The 19,842-nt window shown below is 45.0% G+C and overlaps 1 protein-coding gene across 1 annotated transcript in view; it reads left to right on the top strand.

The window, feature by feature from the left end:
• Positions 1–19,842, top strand: part of MYT1 (myelin transcription factor 1) — a 116,901-nt gene that overhangs the window by 74,217 nt on the left and 22,842 nt on the right. Inside the window, exon 17 of the mRNA XM_063120970.1 lies at positions 8,257–8,340. Coding sequence (XP_062977040.1) covers positions 8,257–8,340 — 84 coding nt within the window. The remainder of the gene's footprint in view (positions 1–8,256; positions 8,341–19,842) is intronic.

Below are 19,842 nucleotides of genomic sequence, written 5' to 3'. Positions count from 1 at the left end.
ATACAGGAGCTCTGTCCTCCTTTTCATATGGTCACCCTAATTAGATAATTGGGCAAAAGTGGGGCAAAGAGGAAGAAGAATTGGGGAAGGGAATACGCACAGCTACAACCTATATAAATGTCATGATAAGTTTTCTCCCTCCACAAGTTTCTTCCTCCAAACCCAGGTTGGGAACAGCCAAATATTTCTTAAAGCAGTGAATCCTTTCCATAGTGAGTCTTGACTGGCCAGGCCTCATGATATTACCACACGAGTTTACCTCAGGACTGCCACTTTCATGGCGTGCCCCACACTCTGCTCTGATCTCTCAGCAGGACCACATGCCATGTTTTTTGCTGCTAACTGCTAACAGTCATTCTCTGTGGTAGCCCTCCATAGATATCGAAAGGCCTACAACACGATATAAACCATTTCACCCCAGGAAAGTCCCTTGGAATAATATGGCTACCATGTTCCCTGGCCACCTCTCTTAAGCCAAGCATATGAGCTGTCCCTCACTAAAAAATTATTTTTTAAAGGAGCGTAGGACATGAGGAGTTCAGGTGTAAGATTTATCTTTTGTTTCTGCCAGCAGCACAACAGCACTGAAATCTGACTCACTCCCTATGCTAATAACAACCATCTTCACTGCCAACGTTTCTGGCAGGTGAACAGCTCTGTCCCCTCCTATTCACAACAGCATTACATCTAAGATGTAGGGCAAATGAAAGAAGGGGAATACTATGGAGAACCTGGTGAAATTTCCTCTTCATCACAACAGTTAAAGCTGCAGGTGCCCTGCCCTCTTGTAAATATGGTCACTCTAGTATAGTTCCTGCAGCTTTAACTGGTGTGATGAAGAGGAAATTTCACCAGGTTCTCCGTATATACAAATAACACCTGCTGAAATTCCCTTTTCTATGCAACTGTTAAAGATACTGGAGCACTGTCCTCCTTTTCATATGGTCACCCTAGAAATACTCTCATGGGACTGGGGGAAGGACACTGAAGGCAGGAAAGTGGGTATGTGAGAGAAGGTGGGCACAGATGTATGTAGCATGAGAAAGGGTTGATGGATCTTAGAGTTGAGAAGAATTCTGAGGGGAACAGGAGGTCAAGGCCTAAAAAGATCACCTCAGAGTGATCGAGGAAATAGTCACACTCCCAGGGTGACCTTATGAAAAGGAGGACAGGGCTCCTGTAACTTTAACAGTTGTATAGAAAAGGGAATTTCAGTAGGTGTCACTTGTATGCATGCAGCACCTGGTGAAATTCCCTCTTCATCACAGTCAAAGCTGCAGGAGCCCTTCCTTCTTTTGTATCTGGTCACTCTAGTACAGCTCCTGCAGCTTTAACGATTATGATGAAGGGAATTTCACCAGGTGCTGCATGCATATAAACGACACCTGCTGAAATTCCATTTCCTCCACATCTGTTAAAGATACAGGAGTCCAATCCTCCTTTTCATATGGTCACCCTGCACACACCAAACCCAACAATGATGTCTAGAGGATTTATAGGGTAGAAGAAAAGAGACAGACAGACAAATAAGGGCACACTCCTGAATGCTGGCTAGGGAATGCAGAGAGCTGTAGGGCATTTGTCTATCTTAACGTGCATCATAAAACACTTATCATGCAGACATGGTTTGTTTCTTAAGGCCTCCTCAGGCATATCCTGACTGGTTCCATGCTGACACCCACCCCAAATTTTCTATTTCCCACAATTCATGTTTGTCTCGGATGGTATGTGAGAAGAGAATAAATGGCTTGGGGTTTGTAAACTGCGGGAGGTCTCTGAAATCAATAAAGGAAAGAGTAGAGAAAGGGGAACATGATGAAGAGAGAAATAGGGACTGAAAGGGTTCAGGTGGGGGGAATTAGCATGCTAGGGGAATTGCGCATTTTCTGGAGGCCTCAGACGTGCGCTTTCCCTTCCTCCCCTGGTGCTCATCAGGGCCTAAAAGGCTTTCGGCTCTAATGGGCACTGGGGGGAGAGGCGTGGGAAAGCATGCTTTCCGGGCCTCTGGAAAGTGCACAGATTCCGCCCAGCCATGATAATCTGCACACTTTCCAGAGGCCCACTTACCACACACACACACCCATCGGGGCCTGAAAAGGCCTCTTGTGTTAAGAGGCCCTTTCAGGCCCTGATGGGCACTAGGTGAAGTAGGAGAAGGGTTTTTCCCTTCTACGCTATGGCATGGCCAGGGGAATCTGCGTACTTTCCGGAGGCCCAGAAGATGCACTTCTGCCCCCACACCCATCGGGGTTTTCCATTCTACTCTAATGGTGGCCACTGCAGCTGGACAGCCATCTGTCCGGTATGTTTTCATGCGGATTCTTGTATTTAGCAGGGGGTTCGACTCAATGGCCTTATAGGCCCCTTCCAACTCTACTATTCTATGATTCTAAAATTCTATGACTATCCCCAGCCAAGTTGTTCTCATTTTTCTTATGAAATGTTATTTGGGCCCTTTGGATAGGACACACTATGTACTAAACTACATAGACATTTCTAGAAGTAAATTCATTTAAATTCTACCACTATCTCTACTTGCTCATGGCACAATGGACAAATTGTAATGTGTTCATGAAAGTTGGCAACAAGTGAGCTCTACTTTCATCTCTTTAATCTGATTTAAAAAAAAAAAAACCATTTCCCAGAATCAGATTAGAAGCTCTCTCTTCAGCAGAATAAAACACAAAAGGGTCAGAATTTAGCTGACACAAAATTCCTGTTAATAACACCGCCTATTTATGACTTCTATTATCTTTCTCGAACATTAATGGGGACCTCACAGGCTCCCATTTGAACAGTTCCATTAACAGCTGCCGTCTGCTAGCAAATATCTTTTTATCTAGACACTATTAATTGCAAACTATCTCCCCCTCAAAGCAAATGATTTCTTTTTTCTTTTTCTTCTTAATTTTCACCATTTCCCTCCTTGTGAGGTGTGGAAACAGAATGATCAAGATCAAAGCACAGGCAGGTGAATCAAAGGAGGAAATTGTTCCTATTTGCTGGGATGTTCAGTTGAGAGAAAGGAGTTTTTACTGAAAGCTGAAGCTGCACAGTGGCGAACGGAGTAAAGGTTCAATTTTCAAATCATCCATGGACGTACAAGGCAGCCTGAAACAAAGTCCTGTCTCTCAGTGTCAGCCCTGCATCTGCAACATTGGGGTAATAATTAGGGATGTGCTCCGCTCCGATTAGGAGCGTAGAAGCAGTAGCGGATTGGCCTGCTCCGCCTTACCCAGAGGCGGAGTAGGAGCGGACCGCGGACCCCCTAGAAGCAAGGCGAAGAGAAGCGACCATTTTTCGGAGCTCCGAGTTCAGTCGGAGCGCTCCGGTCGCCATCTTGAAAACATTTCGCCATAGGATTGCATTGCGGCAAATAATCGCGCATAACTACGTTGTTTTTGAAGCTATCGTTCTGGAAATTCTTGTGCACAGAGAGTCGTGGATGGGGGTCATTTTGAGACCACTCTCACCTCTCTGCGTGCTGTGGTTCACGTGCAATATTTTTTTAAAAATCGGGTCAACCGCGGGGCTCAAACTGCGTTTCGGCTTTTCGCCCATAGGATTGCATTGAGGGAAAGAATCGGGGATAACTGGGGGGGGGGGTTTAAGCTATCGTTCTGAAAATTCTTGTGCACAGAGAGTCGTGGATGGGGGTCATTTTGAGACCACTCTCAACTTTCTGCATCGTACGGGTCGCGGGCTAGAAGTTTTTTAAAAATAGGGTCAACCGCGGGGCTCCGTTTCGGCTTTTCGCCCATAGGATTGCATTGAGGGAAAGAATCGGGGATAACTGGGGGGGGGTTTAAGCTATCGTTCTGAAAATTCTTGTGCACAGAGAGTCGTGGATGGGGGTCATTTTGAGACCACTCTCAACTTTCTGCATCGTACGGGTCGCGGGCTAGAAGTTTTTTAAAAATAGGGTCAACCGCGGGGCTCCGTTTCGGCTTTTCGCCCATAGGATTGCATTGAGGGAAAGAATCGGGGATAACTGGGGGGGGGTTTAAGCTATCGTTCTGAAAATTCTTGTGCACAGAGAGTCGTGGATGGGGGTCATTTTGAGACCACTCTCAACTTTCTGCATCGTACGGGTCGCGGGCTAGAAGTTTTTTAAAAATCGGCGGGAAAAATACCTTTTTCAAAGGGCTGAGGGGCAGAGTCAGCTCCCGGTCATGATGATCCCAAAGTTGGAGGAGGGCATAGGCAAAACAGGTAACTTGGGATTCTGGGAAACTTCTCTTTCTTCATCTGAACGGGCTTTTCCCCGTGTTTTTTAACACAGTAGCCCCACCAAATGCACAAACACAACCTGAAATCATATACTAAGCCAAGAATAAGAGATAGAAAACACAGCACTGCTCCCCACCCTAACCTTGGTGAACAACTGAATCGATGTGGTGCAAGGGGATGAGCTCCCCTAGGGCATCTCATCGTGGACGTGCCCCCACTCTCTCCTGCACTGGAAGGCCATAGAGCCTTCCAAAGAGAGTAAAACGGTGGAGCAATGCCTATCATGAGTTGAAGTGAATGGTCACTTTTCAGTGGTGGAGCAATGCCTGTTATGAGTTGAAGTGAGCGTTTTACTTCTTCTCAGAGCTGTTGGTGGCTGTCTTGAACTGGCAGCTACTTCCCCCTCCCCCGGGCACGTCCCCCTATTGCTGGTAAAAGACAGATATAGCCTTTTTTTTTTAATTCTTCTTGCTGTTTATTGAGCAACACTGCTGCTTTTAATTCCACCCCTCCTTTGTTTATTGATTGATTTATTCCATTTTCTATGCATTACTGGCTTATCCTTGGCTCCCTTCCTTATGCCCCCAGAAATGCCAGCTGCATGCCTGCCTGCCTTCCCTCCCTCCTCCCCTGCCCACCTCGCAGGGATGTTGTGTGTGGGGTGCCCGATTTTCAAAAATTCGCCAAAAATCAGGGGATGATGGGATTGCCTTGAAACTTGGCGTGTGTGTGTATACGCCCATGAGGTGTCATGGTGCCAAACGTGAGGTTTCTAACTTCAACGGAAAAAAAGTTGTTTACTTTTTTAGCTTTCAATGCAACCCTATGGGGGGGCAAAAACGGAGCTCCGGATCCGGATCCGGAGCTCCGAGCGGAGCGGAGCGGAAGTGGGCGGAGCGGGGGCGGGGCGGAGCGACCCGCTCCGAAAAATGGCGGATCTGCAAGTGAAGCGGAGCGGGGGGTCCGTGCACACCCCTAGTAATAATAGTGGTCCACCTTAGAGGGTTGTTGTAACAATTACTGAGATAACCCTACATGAAACACATTTAAGGCACCTTGGCATAAGAGAAAAGGAGCAAGATAGGGAAAGGCAGCATAAATATCTAGCCATCCAAGGAGGATGCTATTACACTCATGTTCTGCTTGTGGGCTTCCCATGGGCATCTCGTCAGCCACTGTGTGAATGGAATGTTCGACTAGATAAGCCTTTGGTCTGATCCAGCATGGCTCCTCTTATGTTCTTATGATAAGATACATAACGAGTATGGACACAAGTTCTGTGCAGATACTCATTCATAGCTTTTCTACACAAGGAATTTATTGTGCGCTCATCATTCCCTATTCACGGTTGTTTACGGGTTCTTTAGATTATTCCAATTTCGCTTGTTTTTAAACAGCGCTTCATCGATTTTTTTTAGAGCAGGAAAAATACGGTACTATTTAAAGAAAGCAAAAGAAAACACAATTTCCACTTGGGTAATTGTGCTATTCCACTATCCCATAATGCCACCTTCACCTTATGTAGCAGGAAAGGAAACACTCTTCGTGTAGTGCTTGGACCTTAATTCTGCGATAAAACCAAAAGTAGATAAAGACGACTGACAAAACCCTAATCTGTATCTGCCATTTTTACAGAGTACAAATCCTGTGCATAGGATTCCTATGCACATTTGGTTGGGTATGTGTAGACCACAGTGCCAACAGAACCTTGAATGTGTGGTGTTTGAGGGAGGAGCAATGGATGCAATCCTAATTCTCCCCTCCCTTCATTTCTACATGAAATTTTGTGCAGGGCCATAGTTAGAATGTATCAAACTGTTGTTCAGGAGCTGTTTTGCTAAAGTGTGGGTTCTTAAGAAGAGATTTGAAAAGGGAGGAGAAAGCGGACTGATGAATGAAGACCAGGTAGACTTTTCCATGAGAAGAAGCATCACAGAAGTCACAGAGAGGGCAATGGGAGAAGAATTAAGCAGCGAAGGAGGGGTGTGTGAATTCTTGTAACGAAGAAGGGACATACTAACAGATGTCAAGAGTAAAGAGGTGGCAAACTTTGAAAATGAGAACTCCTATTTGGAAGGGGATTCATACCATGCCGACAGGGAAGTAGTGTAGGGTTTTAAATGGAAGGGGTGATATGATCACAATATTGCAATGGAGTTTTGAAATGATTTTGTGTTGTCTGTTGAAATTTAGGCCTAATCTACACCAAGCAGGATATTGCATTATGAAAGCGGTATATAAAAGGCAGGAGCCACTCTACTGCTTTATAGCAGTATTGAAGTGCACTGACAACTGTCGGGGCCCATTGAACACATACCATATACCACTTTTATACCGCTTTCATAGTACTATATCCTGCTTGGTGTGGCTCCTGCCTTTTATATACCACTTTCATACCGCTTTCATAGTGCAATATCCTGCTTGGTGCAGATTAGGCCAGAGTTACACATCAGATTAGCGTTTTATTGCAGACAAGTGTTTTATTTCACGTTCGTTACTGGTCACTCACGGATTTCGTGGGTCGGTCTCATAATGTCGTCTGCCTTCCACACACCTCCCGCCACTTCTACCCTTCCTCGCACGACAAAAAAACACCCCAGTAAATCCGACTTATTGTAAAGACAGAACTCGCCGCTATCTCCTGCTGTGTGCAGGAGAAGCAGCGGGATCAAAACAGCCCACTGAATGGACCACATGCACATTGTTTACTTCCTCTTTCGAAAGAGGAAGTAATGAGGGACAAACGTGTGGGCGGAGAAGCGACAGTAAGCAAATGCGATTTTCCCCGTGTGATGATGCTCTAGTGTTGATAATACAACAGGTTTCTTTCTACAGCTACTGACAAAGCTCTTAACATAGGCCACCTGCAAGATTTCTACTAGTCCAAGGGAAAGGAGGGACATGGAATCTGTAGGCAGGGTGTGTGTGTGTGCTTGAGAGAAAGGAGCAGTGTTAATTCAATGTGTCTGAATACAAGACATATTGGAGAGAGGATATTTAAATAGAACGGAAGTCTAGCAAGGGTCCCAGTATTCTAAAGGTCTAGACATAGGGTGCAAAGGAAATGGCAGATGCTGGCAATATTGAAAGGAAAGAAGTGACAGGATCCAATAATCATTTGAATATGTGCAAAAGTCAAAGATTATGCCAGACAATGTCTGTCTCAGATACATAATGGGGATAAGCTTTTAAATATTGTCAACCTGAGATTTTGGTGCATCCAGCTGTAGCTATAAATGCTGATGTTCAACATTCACATTTGGCTGTGTTGAAAAAGAATGGAAAGTTCTTTAAATGAAGCCAAGAAAATGAGAGTAGAATTAACTGATGAATTAGTTTTCTAGAAGTGTATTTGCTACCCTCCTTCATTCCCTAACTTTATCTTATCCCGCATGCTTTATCCAATTTAGATCATCTTTTCCTAACCCAAGTCCTTGAGACAGGGTAAGCAAGCGATCAAAATCAAAGGCAAGTGAGGAGAGAGATGAGGTGTACAAAATTATGTATGGTGTGGAGAAAGCAAATAGAGAGACATTTTTCTCCCTCTCTCATAATAGAAGCCACAGTCATCTCATGAAGCTGATAGGTGGGATATTCAGGACAGACAGAAGGAAGTAATTCTTCATACAGCACATAGTTACACTGTGGAATTGGGTACCACAAGATGTAGGATAGACACCAACTTGAATGGCTTTAAAAGGGGGATTAGAGAAATGCATGGAACATAAGGCTATCAATGTCTAGTCATCATAGCTATAGATTACTTGCAGTATCAGAGGCATTACACCTCTGTATACCTGTTGCTGGGGAACATGAATGGGAGAGTGCTTTTGCACTTGCTGACTTCCCACAGGTGTCTAGTTGACCACTGTGGAATGGAATGGTGGACCAGATAAGCCTTTCGTCTGATTCAGCACAACTCTTCATATGTTCTTAAAGAAAATAAGGTGACTGAAGTCTGGGAACGAGGTATATGCTGCCAGGCTGCAAGTGTGATGACCTTTCTTCTTCTTTTTGAAAACGTAGTCTATCAGGCTGCCCTCGTGCCAAGAAAAGTGGAATCAAGATCACCCCCACAAAAGATGACAAAGAGGACCCAGAGCTGATGAAGTAAGTGACCAGAAAATTTCTGAGCAGGTTTCCTAAACTACCTTATTGTGCACGTCCTATACAAAATGCAGATATGTAGATACAGCTTTGAAAGTTTTATATTAATACATCAATTGTTTTTAGATATATGGGCCTGGCACTACCCCTAGGACAAAAGTATAGGGCAAAAAACAAGTCAGGATTGGATGTACATAAAATGAATTCCCACCAAAACTAGTGGAATGAATTCCTGGTTTATGATTCTCAAATAAAGGTGATAATATTCCACCTGCTCTGAGCATGCACTTACCTTAAAACTGTTCAGTGGGGTTACCTATTCCACTGAAGACTATTGGCACTTTTATGTAAAATTGATCTGTACTTTCTTACTGTATTTTTACACCAGGAAAGTCCAAATATTGCCGGTTTGAGAGTACTGGGATTTGGACATGATTAGCTTAGCTCAAACAAATATGGTTGGTGACAGTGATTGGACAACTTGTATTGTACCAGCTTGCATCAATTCATTTCCACAAATTAGTGTGCTTAATTGGCAAAAACTTTAATCACAGATGAAAATCCTCCCCTTCCCTGATTAATCAATGGAACTCACAGTCAGAAGGACTTAAAATGGAATTCTTAAATGGCTGTTGCCATGCTGGCTGCAAAGATGTGTTGGCTTCCTGCACAAAATGGCCCTTTCCTTCTACCAATGAGTACTAACTCTTAATGTCCATTTCATTTAAAATTATCTTACAAGAAGCAGTCTCTTTCTTTCAGGATCCTCAGGTGGCCCTCTCTTGCTGTTTTGCAATATGCAAACGTATTTAAATTTAATTGACTAATTGATTAGTTAAAAGCCCAGGTAGTTAATTGATTTACAAAAATCTTTATTCAATTATCCTTCATTTCTGTGGGTACTTTATGGTAAACAGCAGCATTGCTGGAGTTATACCCTGTTATGGAGGCCCAGGGGTGGAGAATCTAAGTGGCTGCCTGGACGCTCTGAAAGCCCTGCGGTGGGTGCGCAGTGGCGCTGTGTCAGGTATATGACTCAGCAGCCACCTCACAGCCATTGCAGACCTTTCCCGCGAAGCTGTGAGTTAAAAAAAAAAGTCAGCCACTTACCCCAATTAAATACAGCACATCTGTATTTGTATCATGGCTTTAATTTTTGTGAACCGCCCAGAGAGCTTCGGCTATTGGGCAGTATAAAAATATAATAAATAAATAAATAAATAAATAAATAAATAAATCTGCCATCTAACCTCATTACAGCAACTGGCACCATCCACCCAGGCAGGGGGCGGGCCTGGCAGGGTGAACGGACACCACAAACCCCATGCTTTCCCTGCATCAGGATTATTTATTTATTTATTTATTTATTTCATTTATATATCGCCCCATATCCGAAGCTCTCTGGGCAGTTTACAAAAGTTAAAAACAATGAACATTAAAAACAGACATACAAAAATTAAAACCACCGAAAGTATAAAAACAACCTCGTGTGGCGCAGAGCGGTAAAGCAGCCGTTTCTGCAGCTGAAACTCTCCCCACGGCCTGAGTGCGATCCCAGCGGAAGCTGGTTTCAGGCAGCCGGCTCAGGTCGACTCAGCCTTCCATCCTCCCGAGGTCGGTAAAATGAGTACCCAGTTAGCTGGGGGAAAGGTAATAACGACCGGGGAAGGCAATGGCAAACCACCCCGCTACAAGGCCTGCCAAGAAAACATCAGCGAAAGCTGGCGTCCCTCCAAGAGTCAGTAATGACTCAGTGCTTGCACGAGAGGTTCCTTTCCTTTCCTTCCATTTAAAAACAACTATTCTCAGGCACAGGCACACGACCCTTCCCAATACCCCTCATTGCTTCTTTACTTTACATATTAAGATCCCGCCTTTCCATAAGTGTAGCTAAGGACATTAAAACCACAATAATATTTTCAGGATGATTTTTGAAGATTGTGGCAGGCAAAGCAACCACTACCTTTCCCCTCCCCCCTTTGTCCTCCTTTTCCTCCCCCTCCCCACCCCCAAGAAGCACCCAGTTCACCCATGCAGTCAAGTGGGGTTCCAGGCGTTGTGCTGGGGCACACGTTACACCCCACAAGTCAATCCCAAAGGTATGTCTGTGGTTTGTAAGTCTGTGGTTTTTAGAATGTTGGCCTGAGTAGGCGGAGTTAGAATGTCTTGGGAGGGGGAGGAGTGATATATAAGGGAAGGACTGAGGGGATTGAGAGATCTTTTCAGGAAAACTTTTCAGGGAGACTTGTTAGGGACTCTTAGAGTCTGTAGTGCTCTCTGTATTTATGGTACTTAAGTTCTGGGAAATTTGAGAGTCAGTGTAGTGAGTGGTGTCTTTAGAGTGTGGCGTGCACGTAGTTGATGTATATTAATCAATACTGAGAATAAAGAAAGTTCAAGAGTGATTGTGTGAGAAAAAGGAAAGCGCGAATGTGAGAGTGACAGGATTGTATGGAAGGTTTCAAAAAGGTTTTTAAATGTTGTTACTTGAAACAAAGCTTACGAACTTTTAAAAATAAATTTTGATTGTTTGTTTTTAAAACTACCACAAAAATCCCACGTGTCTGTTTGGCATTTATCATCTTAAGTTTACACATTCAGCACCCACTCTGACAATCATTCACCTAAGCAGATATAACTCACAGCGCATTATTATATATATTAAAATCCATTCTCCATTTTAAACCCCTTTCTCCACATAGTTTGGAGGAGGGTGGGCTTTATCCCTTGCCTCAGATGTACCAAGTGTTGGTGCTTGGCTTGAGCAGGGAGTAGCCTCGGCCGGGTCTGGTGTTCAGAGCCTGTGTCGCCCCATAAGAAGTGGTGGCAGACGGGAGGTCTGGTGTTCAGAGCCTGTGTCGTGGCAGGGGGTTACCATCCCACAGCAGAGAAAGCGTGGGATTTCTTTAAAAGTGGCAGCTTCTGACTCTGCATGGCAATGTTTTCCCAATCTTTCTGGGAAAATTTCCCCGGGGGGGGGGGGGGAGGGGGAGGCTTGCCCACAGCCCTCCCTGCTACTCTCAAAACAGCTTGCCCTTGTGCAGGCCCGGGACTACCAGCCGGTGGGATCACTTCATTGGGAAGCAAAGGAAACTACAGCTCCCATGCACCCAGGCAGGAAATCCTGAGCATGCTCAGGAGGAGAGGCCTACAAAATTTCTCACGCCCATGAAACCGTCCCTCCTTTTTGCAATGGTAAATTGGCTATGGAAACTGGCTGGAAAGACTTGCTGACAGAAGCAGAAACTGAATTCAGTGGGGGGTGGGAGTCAGCCCAATTTATAAGGGGGTATGGATTAACAAACTGTGAGTACGTATTCTGATTCCTCCAGTTTTGAAATCCAGCCCCTCTCTAATGTAGGGTGACCATATGGAAAGAAGGACAGGGCTCCTGTATCTTTAACAGTTGCATATTATTATTATTATTAGTAGTAGTAGTAGTAGTAGTAGTAGTACTTATTTATATAGCACCATCAATGTACATGGTGCTGTACAGAGTAAAACAGTAAATAGCAAGACCCTGCCGCATAGGCTTACATTCTAATAAAATCATAATAAAACAATAAGGAGGGGAAGAGAATGCAAACAGGCACTGGGTAGGGTAAAACTAACAGTATAAAGTCAGAACAAAATCAAGTTTTAAAAGCTTTAGGAAAAAGAAAAGTTTTTAGCTGAACTTTAAAAGCTGCGGTTGAACTTGTAGTTCTCAAATGTTCTGGAAGAGAGTTCCAGGCGTAAGGGGCAGCAGAAGAAAATGGACGAAGCCGAGCAAGGGAAGTAGAGACCCTTGGGCAGGTGAGAAACATGGCATCAGAGGAGCGAAGAGCACGAGCGGGGCAATAGTGTGAGATGAGAGAGGAAAGATAGGAAGGAGCTAGACAGTGAAAAGCTTTGTAGGTCAACAGGAGAAGTTTATATTGGATTCTGAAGTGAATTGGAAGCCAATGAAGAGATTTCAGCAGTGGAGTAACATGGTCAGAGCGGCGAGCCAAGAAGATGATCTCAGCAGCAGAGTGGTGAACAGAAACCAATGGACTGATGTGAGAAGAAGGAAGGCCAGTGAGAAGAAGGGAGCAGTAGTCCAACCGAGAAATAACCAATGCATGGACAAGAGTCTTGGCAGAAGAGACAGACAAAAATGATCGAATCCTGGCAATATTATACAGGAAAAAACGACAGGATTTAGCTACTGCCTCAATATGAGGAATAAAGGAGAGCGAGGAATCAAATATAAAGCCAAGTCTACGAGCTTCCTTGACCAGAGTAAGCGTAACATCATTGACAGTAAGAGAGAATGAGAGATGAGGAGAAGGTTTAGGAGGAAAAACAAGCAATTCAGTCTTTGCCATATTAAGTTTCAAACGGCGATGAAGCAACCAAGCTGAGATATCTGAGAGACATGCCGAGATACGATCGTGAACATCAGGAGAAAGATCCGGAGAAGAAAGATATAATTGTGTATCATCGGCATACAGATGATATTGGAGGCCATGAGATTGAATAAGATTACCCAAGGGCAACATGTATAAAGAAAACAACAGCGGACCAAGCACTGAGCCTTGCGGAACCCCTACTGAAAGGGGAAAAGAAGAAGACGAGCTGCCATTAGCCAACACGCTGAAAGAGCGACCCGCTAGGTAGGAGGCAAACCAGTTATAGACAGAGCCACAAAATCCAAGGTCATGAAGGGAATCTAAAAGAAGATCATGATCAACCGTTTCAAAGGCTGCAGTTAGATCAAGGAGAATAAGAACGGAATAAAGGCCTTTAGACTTGGCAGTAAGAAGATCATTGGTAATCTTAGTAAGGGCTGTTTCAGTGGAATGCAAAGGACAGAATCCAGATTGAAAAGGATCCAGAGCAGAGTTACTAGAAAGAAAATCAAGACAACGAGAGTAGACCACACGCTCCAGGATCTTTGAAACAAACGGCAACAAAGAGACAGGTCGGTAGTTAGACAGAGATAGCCTATCAAGAGTAGGTTTCTTGAGAATAGGAGAGACTGTAGCATGTTTAAAAGCAGAAGGAAATGAACCAGAGGACAGAGAAAAATTAATAATATGAAGCAAGGAAGGGAGGATAGCAGGGATAAGGTTAATAAAGACGTGAGAGGGAATCGGATCACGAGAACAAGTGGAGGGCTTCGAAGAGCGCAGTATTGTAGACAGTTCATCAGCTGAGACCGAAGTAAACGCAAAGAAATTTGCAGGAGGAACTGACAGATGAGGAACAGGAACTGGAAGAGGAGCAGAGCTGGCCAGATCAGAGTGAATAGTTTGGATTTTAGCATTGAAAAAAGAGGCAAAGTTATTAGCAGACAGAGAGGCGGGGAGAGATGGTGGATTAAGCTTCAGGAGAGAATTGAAGGACGCAAAGAGCCACTGAGGATGCCTAGCATTTGACTGGATCAATGTTGAGTAATACTGCTGTTTGGCCAATGAAATGGCAGAAGAGAAAGAGGAGAGTACAAATTTGTAATGGACAAAGTCCGCCCAGTCCCTGGTCCTACGCCAAAGGCGTTCAGCTGCCCGGGAACAAGAGTGAAAGTAGCGGAGGAAAGAGGTGAGCCACGGTTGGGGTTGAGAAGGGCGAACTATCCGAGTTGTAGATGGAGCAAGAGTATCAAGAGTTGAAGATAAGGAGGAATTAAAGAAGGAGACAGCTGAGTCCAAGGAGACAGCCGAAAAGACAGAAGGAAGAGAGGAGGCTAGAGACTGAGAAAAAGCCTCATAATTGATAGATTGCAAGTCACGACAAGAGCGAGAAGCGGGACGTGAAGCAGGAGGATTATGAGTAATATTGAAAGAAACTAGGTGATGATCTGACAGCGGAAAGTGAGCAGTAGAAAAGTCCAACACAGAGCAATTCCGAGTGAGAACAAGATCCAGACAGTGTCCAAGGGAATGTGTGGGTACATCAGACCAAAGCTTAAGATCATAAGAGGAAGATAATGAGCGAAATCGTAGAGCTGCAGCGTCTTGAGGGTCATCCACATGAATATTGAAATCACCCAAAATAAGAGTAGGACAGTTATCAGAGAGGAAAAAGGACAGCCACAAATCAAAATCAGAGATAAATTTTGAGGACGAGCCTGGGGGGCGATACAGAACTGCAATCCGCAGTCGCAATGGAGCGAAAAGCCTCACCACATGTACCTCAAAGGAGGAAAAACAATGTGAAGGTGGAATGGAAAGAGGCTGGAACTGGCACAAACTAGATAATAAAAGACCCACACCACCACCCCGACCCTCTGGGCGACTAGTGTGAGAGAAAGAGAGTCCTCCAAGAGAGAGGGCAGCAGAGATGGCAGTATCATGGGCAGGAAGCCAGGTTTCAGTAAGAGCAAGGAGGTGGAGAGACCTAGAGATAAACAAGTCCTGGATGACAGGGGCCTTAGAAGCAAGAGAGCGACAGTTCCATAAGGAACACGAAAAAGGCAGCTGAGAAGAGGGGAGACACCGAATAGGAACTAAGTTAGGAGAGACGAACTTGGAATGAGCCATAAGGAACAGATATGAGGAGAGAAGAATTGAGAGGAGGAAATGAGAAGATTGTGTCCTGAATCAGAAAGTAGCAGTGACCGGACCGCGGCTGGGGTTTTCCTCCGGAGTAGAAGTTCCGCTTGACCGGCTTCGCGCCCATGGCAGAGAGCCTCAGGCCGAGAGCCCTTGTGCTCGCGCCCTTCGGCTCACGCCGAAGGTTCGCGCCTCCAGCAGACTGGAGGCTGGAAAACCTAAAAGAGGCGGAGCAGATGCTGAAATTCAAACAGACCAATCAATGTTGCTTCTCTGCAGAGCTTACTTGCTGCTGCTCTTCAAGCTGCAAACTGCAGACTGGAGGCTGGAAAACCTAAAATTTCAGCAGGTGTCATTGCTATGCATGTAGCACCTGGTGAAATTCCCTCTTCATCACAACATTTTTATATCGCCCAGAGAGCTTCGGCTATTGGGCGATATAAAATGTAATAAATAAATAATAAATAAACAGTTAAAGCTGCAGGAGCCCTTCTCTCTTGATCAGATACAAAAGAGGACAGGGTACCTGCAGCTTTAACTATTGTGATGTAGAGGGAATTTCACCAGGTGCTGCATGCATACAAATGACACCTAATGAAATTCCCTTTTCAATACAACTGTTAAACATACAGGAGCCACTAATTTGGATGGCTTTAAAAGGGGGTTGGATAAATTCCTGGAGGAGGAAAAGGCAATCAGTGGCAACTAATCCTGATGGCTATGTACTACCACCATTATCAGAGGTAGTAAGCATATACACTAGTGGCTGGGGAACATGTGTGGGAAGGTTACCTGGTCGGCAGCTGGTTGGCCACTGTGTGAACAGAGTGCTTGACTAGATGGACCCTCGGTCTGATCCAGCAGGGCTCTTCTTATGTTCCTGTACACTTATTTATTTATTTATTTATTTATTGCACTTATATAGCGTTCCCATAGCCAGGGCTCTCTGGGCAGTTTACAGAAATTCTAAAATTAAGATTAAAACGAGTATACAAAATTTAAAATTCTAAAACACAGAACATACATACATAAAGCATTAAAAACCGTTAAAAAACTAAACGTGGGTGATTAAGATGTGCCACCATATGCCTGGGCAAAGAGGAAAGTCTTAACCTGGCGCCAGAAAGATAGCAGCGTTGGTGCCAGGCGAGCCTCGTCAGGGAGATCATTCCATAGTCTGGGGGCCATCACCGAAAAGGCCCTGTCCCTCGTTGCCACACTCCAAGCCTCTCTCGGAGTAGGCACCCAGAGGAGGACCTTAGATGTTGAATGTAGTGACCAGGTATATTCACGTCGGGAGAGGCGTTCCGTCAGGTATTGTCCCAAGCCGTGTAAGGCTTTATAGGTCGAAACCAGCACCTTGAATTGGGCTCGGAAACATACAGGCAGCCAGTGCAAGCGGACCAGACCAAGTGTTATATGGTCGAACCTTCTGGTTCCCGAAATCAATCTGGTCGCTGCATTTTGCACGAGCTGCAGCTTAGCATTATAATGCAGCAGATTAGCCAACGGTACCCAAGGATGAAGTGGCATTTCAGAGTTTTGGAGAGAAATTAGGTGATAAACTATGATTTGAGTATGCTGCCTCTCCTTAAGGTACATGCTTTTCCCACTCTGGCCCGCCCTCTCATCTTGCTTGTCTACAACTGTAGGATTTGCCAGTGTTGCATTATGAGCAAAGAAAGGGGAAGGGTATGAAAATTCTGCACACTTAAGCATCCGCTGCAAATAGTGATGCTGTAAGTGATCCAAAGGTCTTTGTAAGAACCAGATGACGTTTGGAGCCATCTGTTCTGCCTTCTATCCCCAGGAAGGAGAGCATTTGCATCAAATGAGCCGTGTCACAATTAGTAGGAGTAAGCAGAGTTTATTAAAAATTGAGCAACCCCAGTTTTAAAACTACAGGAACAACAGCAACAAAAACCTACACTTTTGACTTTAATGCTCTAAACCACTTGCGGAGGTGGAACCATGTATAATCCATAATGTCATTCCATTGTCCAGTGGCAGAGAAACAAGAATAGAAATGGATCACACTGCCAAGGTTAAATGCTATGTTGTGCACTTTACAGCCATTAGCGCAACTAAGAAGGCCGTGTATCTCCTTCCTCTGCATTGACTTCTTCTGCAATAGTTCCAGGAGTACTATAGCAGGATCAATGCAGCTTGTAAATATGTCAACATGTTACTTAGGGTTCCAAGCTTTTGATTTTAAAAAATATTGTTCATCCTTGGGTGGGCCAAAACAGAAATTGTTGGATCAAGGACCATCAAAGCGAAGCCACCGGCAGCCTAGTAGACCAAGGATGGAGCCAGGATAGGTAGGGCTACGGTGGAACCTGGTGGATTATGGGGGGAAGCTCACAGAGCCTAACATATCATATTTTTACTGCTCAGCCTGGTAAAAAGTTGGCTGGTTGGCAAACCCATTATGACTATGTGAGATGTCATACTGAGGATCTTTCCACCATGATGGCCTCGTCTAAGCACTATGGAATGACCTAGTAAAAAGTGACTTGTGAATACATTTTATTTGTCTATGGCACAAAGGCCGTTACAATCACAACAATACAACAAGATGTCAGGGAATGAAAGGTCATATAAAAGCACCAGACTGGGAGAAGAGGCTAAGATTTTTTTAAAATAAAATTAATATAGCCCGTCGTGATAATAATAACTGAAGATTATAGCAGGTGGTCCCCTCTGCAGTCTATGCCAGATTTCTTTAGAAAATTTTGGTGGATTTTTTTGAGCTGCTGCAGCAGCAAACGTTGCAACCTTGATTGTAATCACTTTACTATAATCTGCTAACAGATCACAGATAATATCAGTGGTGGGTCAAACCGCTCTCGCTATCAGAAGACCTCCCAGAAAGCAATCCCTAATATCTTTATACAAGGAGCAGTGTAACAAGTAATGTACTATGTCTTCTACCTCCCCTGCCCCACAAAGTCCACCAGGCATAGGGAACCCCTTTGTACTTCCCCTCCAAATAAGCTGTGGGCATTGTTTGGAAACGGAGGGCAGTAAAGCCCTTTCTGAGAGCAGGAAAAGTTAGTAAAAAGTGCATGAGCCAAGTGATAGTCATTTGGCTTATCTTTGAGGAGGCTGCCATTTGGGGAATGGGTAAATTCTATAAAAGAAGCACAAATGCAAATATTAGAGACCCAAGTACAGATAAAAATGCCAGCTATTGTTCACAGCCATGTGACACATTATGGCTGGTTCTTTCCTACCAACAAAAAGAGGAGACAGACCCACATTCCTTTTCCAGAACTCAGGACGAATTCATTAGCATTCGTTCTGGCCTTGAGGATTAAAAGTCCACATTACGTCTCCTCTGGGTCTTTACCTAGTACTGTCGGTAATCATAGGGCAGAGGACCCTGCAAAGAAAAGGCCTCCTCAAGGATATTCTAAGCCACTTCCTTGGCCTTTCTGCTTCCATATCTTTTTAAAATTAATCTCCAGCCCTTTTGTACTCACCCAGTGAGGTGGGTCAGTATTATTATCCCCTACTGCAGATGGAGGGCTCAGTTTAAGAGACAGTGGCCTGCCTAAGCCGGAGTGATTTCATGGCTATGGGTGAGATTTGAATGTGTGTTAAGGGTGTCATTCCAACGCTACACCCTCATCATAACTTTCAAAATCCTGTGGTTTGGGATTTTCCCATCCTATGTATTAATAGCAAATTAATTCTCCAGATACTAGTCTTTATGTAGCCAGAAAAGCACCATTTATACACAAGAGAAAGGTATCTGCAGGTTTGGGAAATACCAGTGTTTACAGAAGTATATAGTTTTAACCCTAAGGTTTGGGGAACTGAAAAACAGCCCACTGGTGACTGAGCATGCTCAGTAGCCACAGAACACTGAATATCAGGGAGCGGGGAACCAGGGGGAGGAGACAAAAATAAGGGAAGGATATCGAAATGAAGTACCTTGAAAAATGGACTGACTACCTGAACAGGAGCACTCCACACTACAACATTATGTTGCAGACTTCACATTCTGTTACCATATTTCTTCAATTGTAAGGGCCTTGCTAGACGAGGCCTTAGCGCGCTTTGAGGCCCGGTTTCCCTGCTGTGCGTCCAGATGACGCACAGGGGAATCCGGGGTCAGGCCACGCTGAAGCCTCCCCTAACGCGCCATAAGCGAAGTCGCTTATGGTGCACCTTTTCTGCAGCCCCGGCCTGAGGCCGGGGCTGCGGAACGTCTAGCAAGGTCCGTGGCTTTTTGTGGCTAGTCGCTTACTCGTGAGTAGCCGGGAAAAGCCACGGACTGGGCACAGCGCTCAGCGCTGTGCCCATCGGGCCGGGGGGATCCCAGGGGGGGAGATAGGGGGGGAAAGGCCAGACCGGCAGGAGAGGGGGGGGGAAAGCCGGACATCGGGGATGGGATGGGGGCGAGGGACAGACAACCGGCGATGGGGGCGAGGGACAGACAACCGGGGATGGGATGGGGGCGAGGGACAGACAACCAGGGATGGGATGGGGGGAGGGACGGACAACTGGGGATGGGATGGGGGCGAGGGACAGACAACCAGGGATGGGATGGGGGGAGGGACGGACAACTGGGGATGGGATGGGGGCGAGGGACGGATAATTTTAGAATGCATTCGCAACCGCGTTCGAAACACGTACACACCTGGCACTTTAATACACCTTTTACTAATAATATTATTGTAGAAGATTCCTTGGTTCAGCCCTTGCCTTTAGCTTGTTTGGATTCAGCTATTTGTTTTGCACTGCAAAATCAGGGCAGAAAACATCTCCCCAAAGCCCCACCTGTCATGTAGGCCACACACTTGGGGGAAAAAAATGAGGCCCTTTGAAATGAATAGATGGAGAAACTGCAAGAAGACAAGCTTTCCCCTCCGTTGCCAAACTCCTGCAGTCCTTGGGAAAGTAGCATTTTGTCTTCTCTAACAAGGTATGCTCTCATGAAGGTCCCTACAGGTTTGCATTAAAGAGGCTCTGCAGTAATTCC

The sequence above is a fragment of the Elgaria multicarinata genome, chromosome 1 (assembly GCF_023053635.1).
Source record: "Elgaria multicarinata webbii isolate HBS135686 ecotype San Diego chromosome 1, rElgMul1.1.pri, whole genome shotgun sequence".
Classification (NCBI taxonomy): domain Eukaryota; kingdom Metazoa; phylum Chordata; class Lepidosauria; order Squamata; family Anguidae; genus Elgaria; species Elgaria multicarinata.
This window is presented reverse-complemented; position numbering and strand designations above follow the sequence as displayed.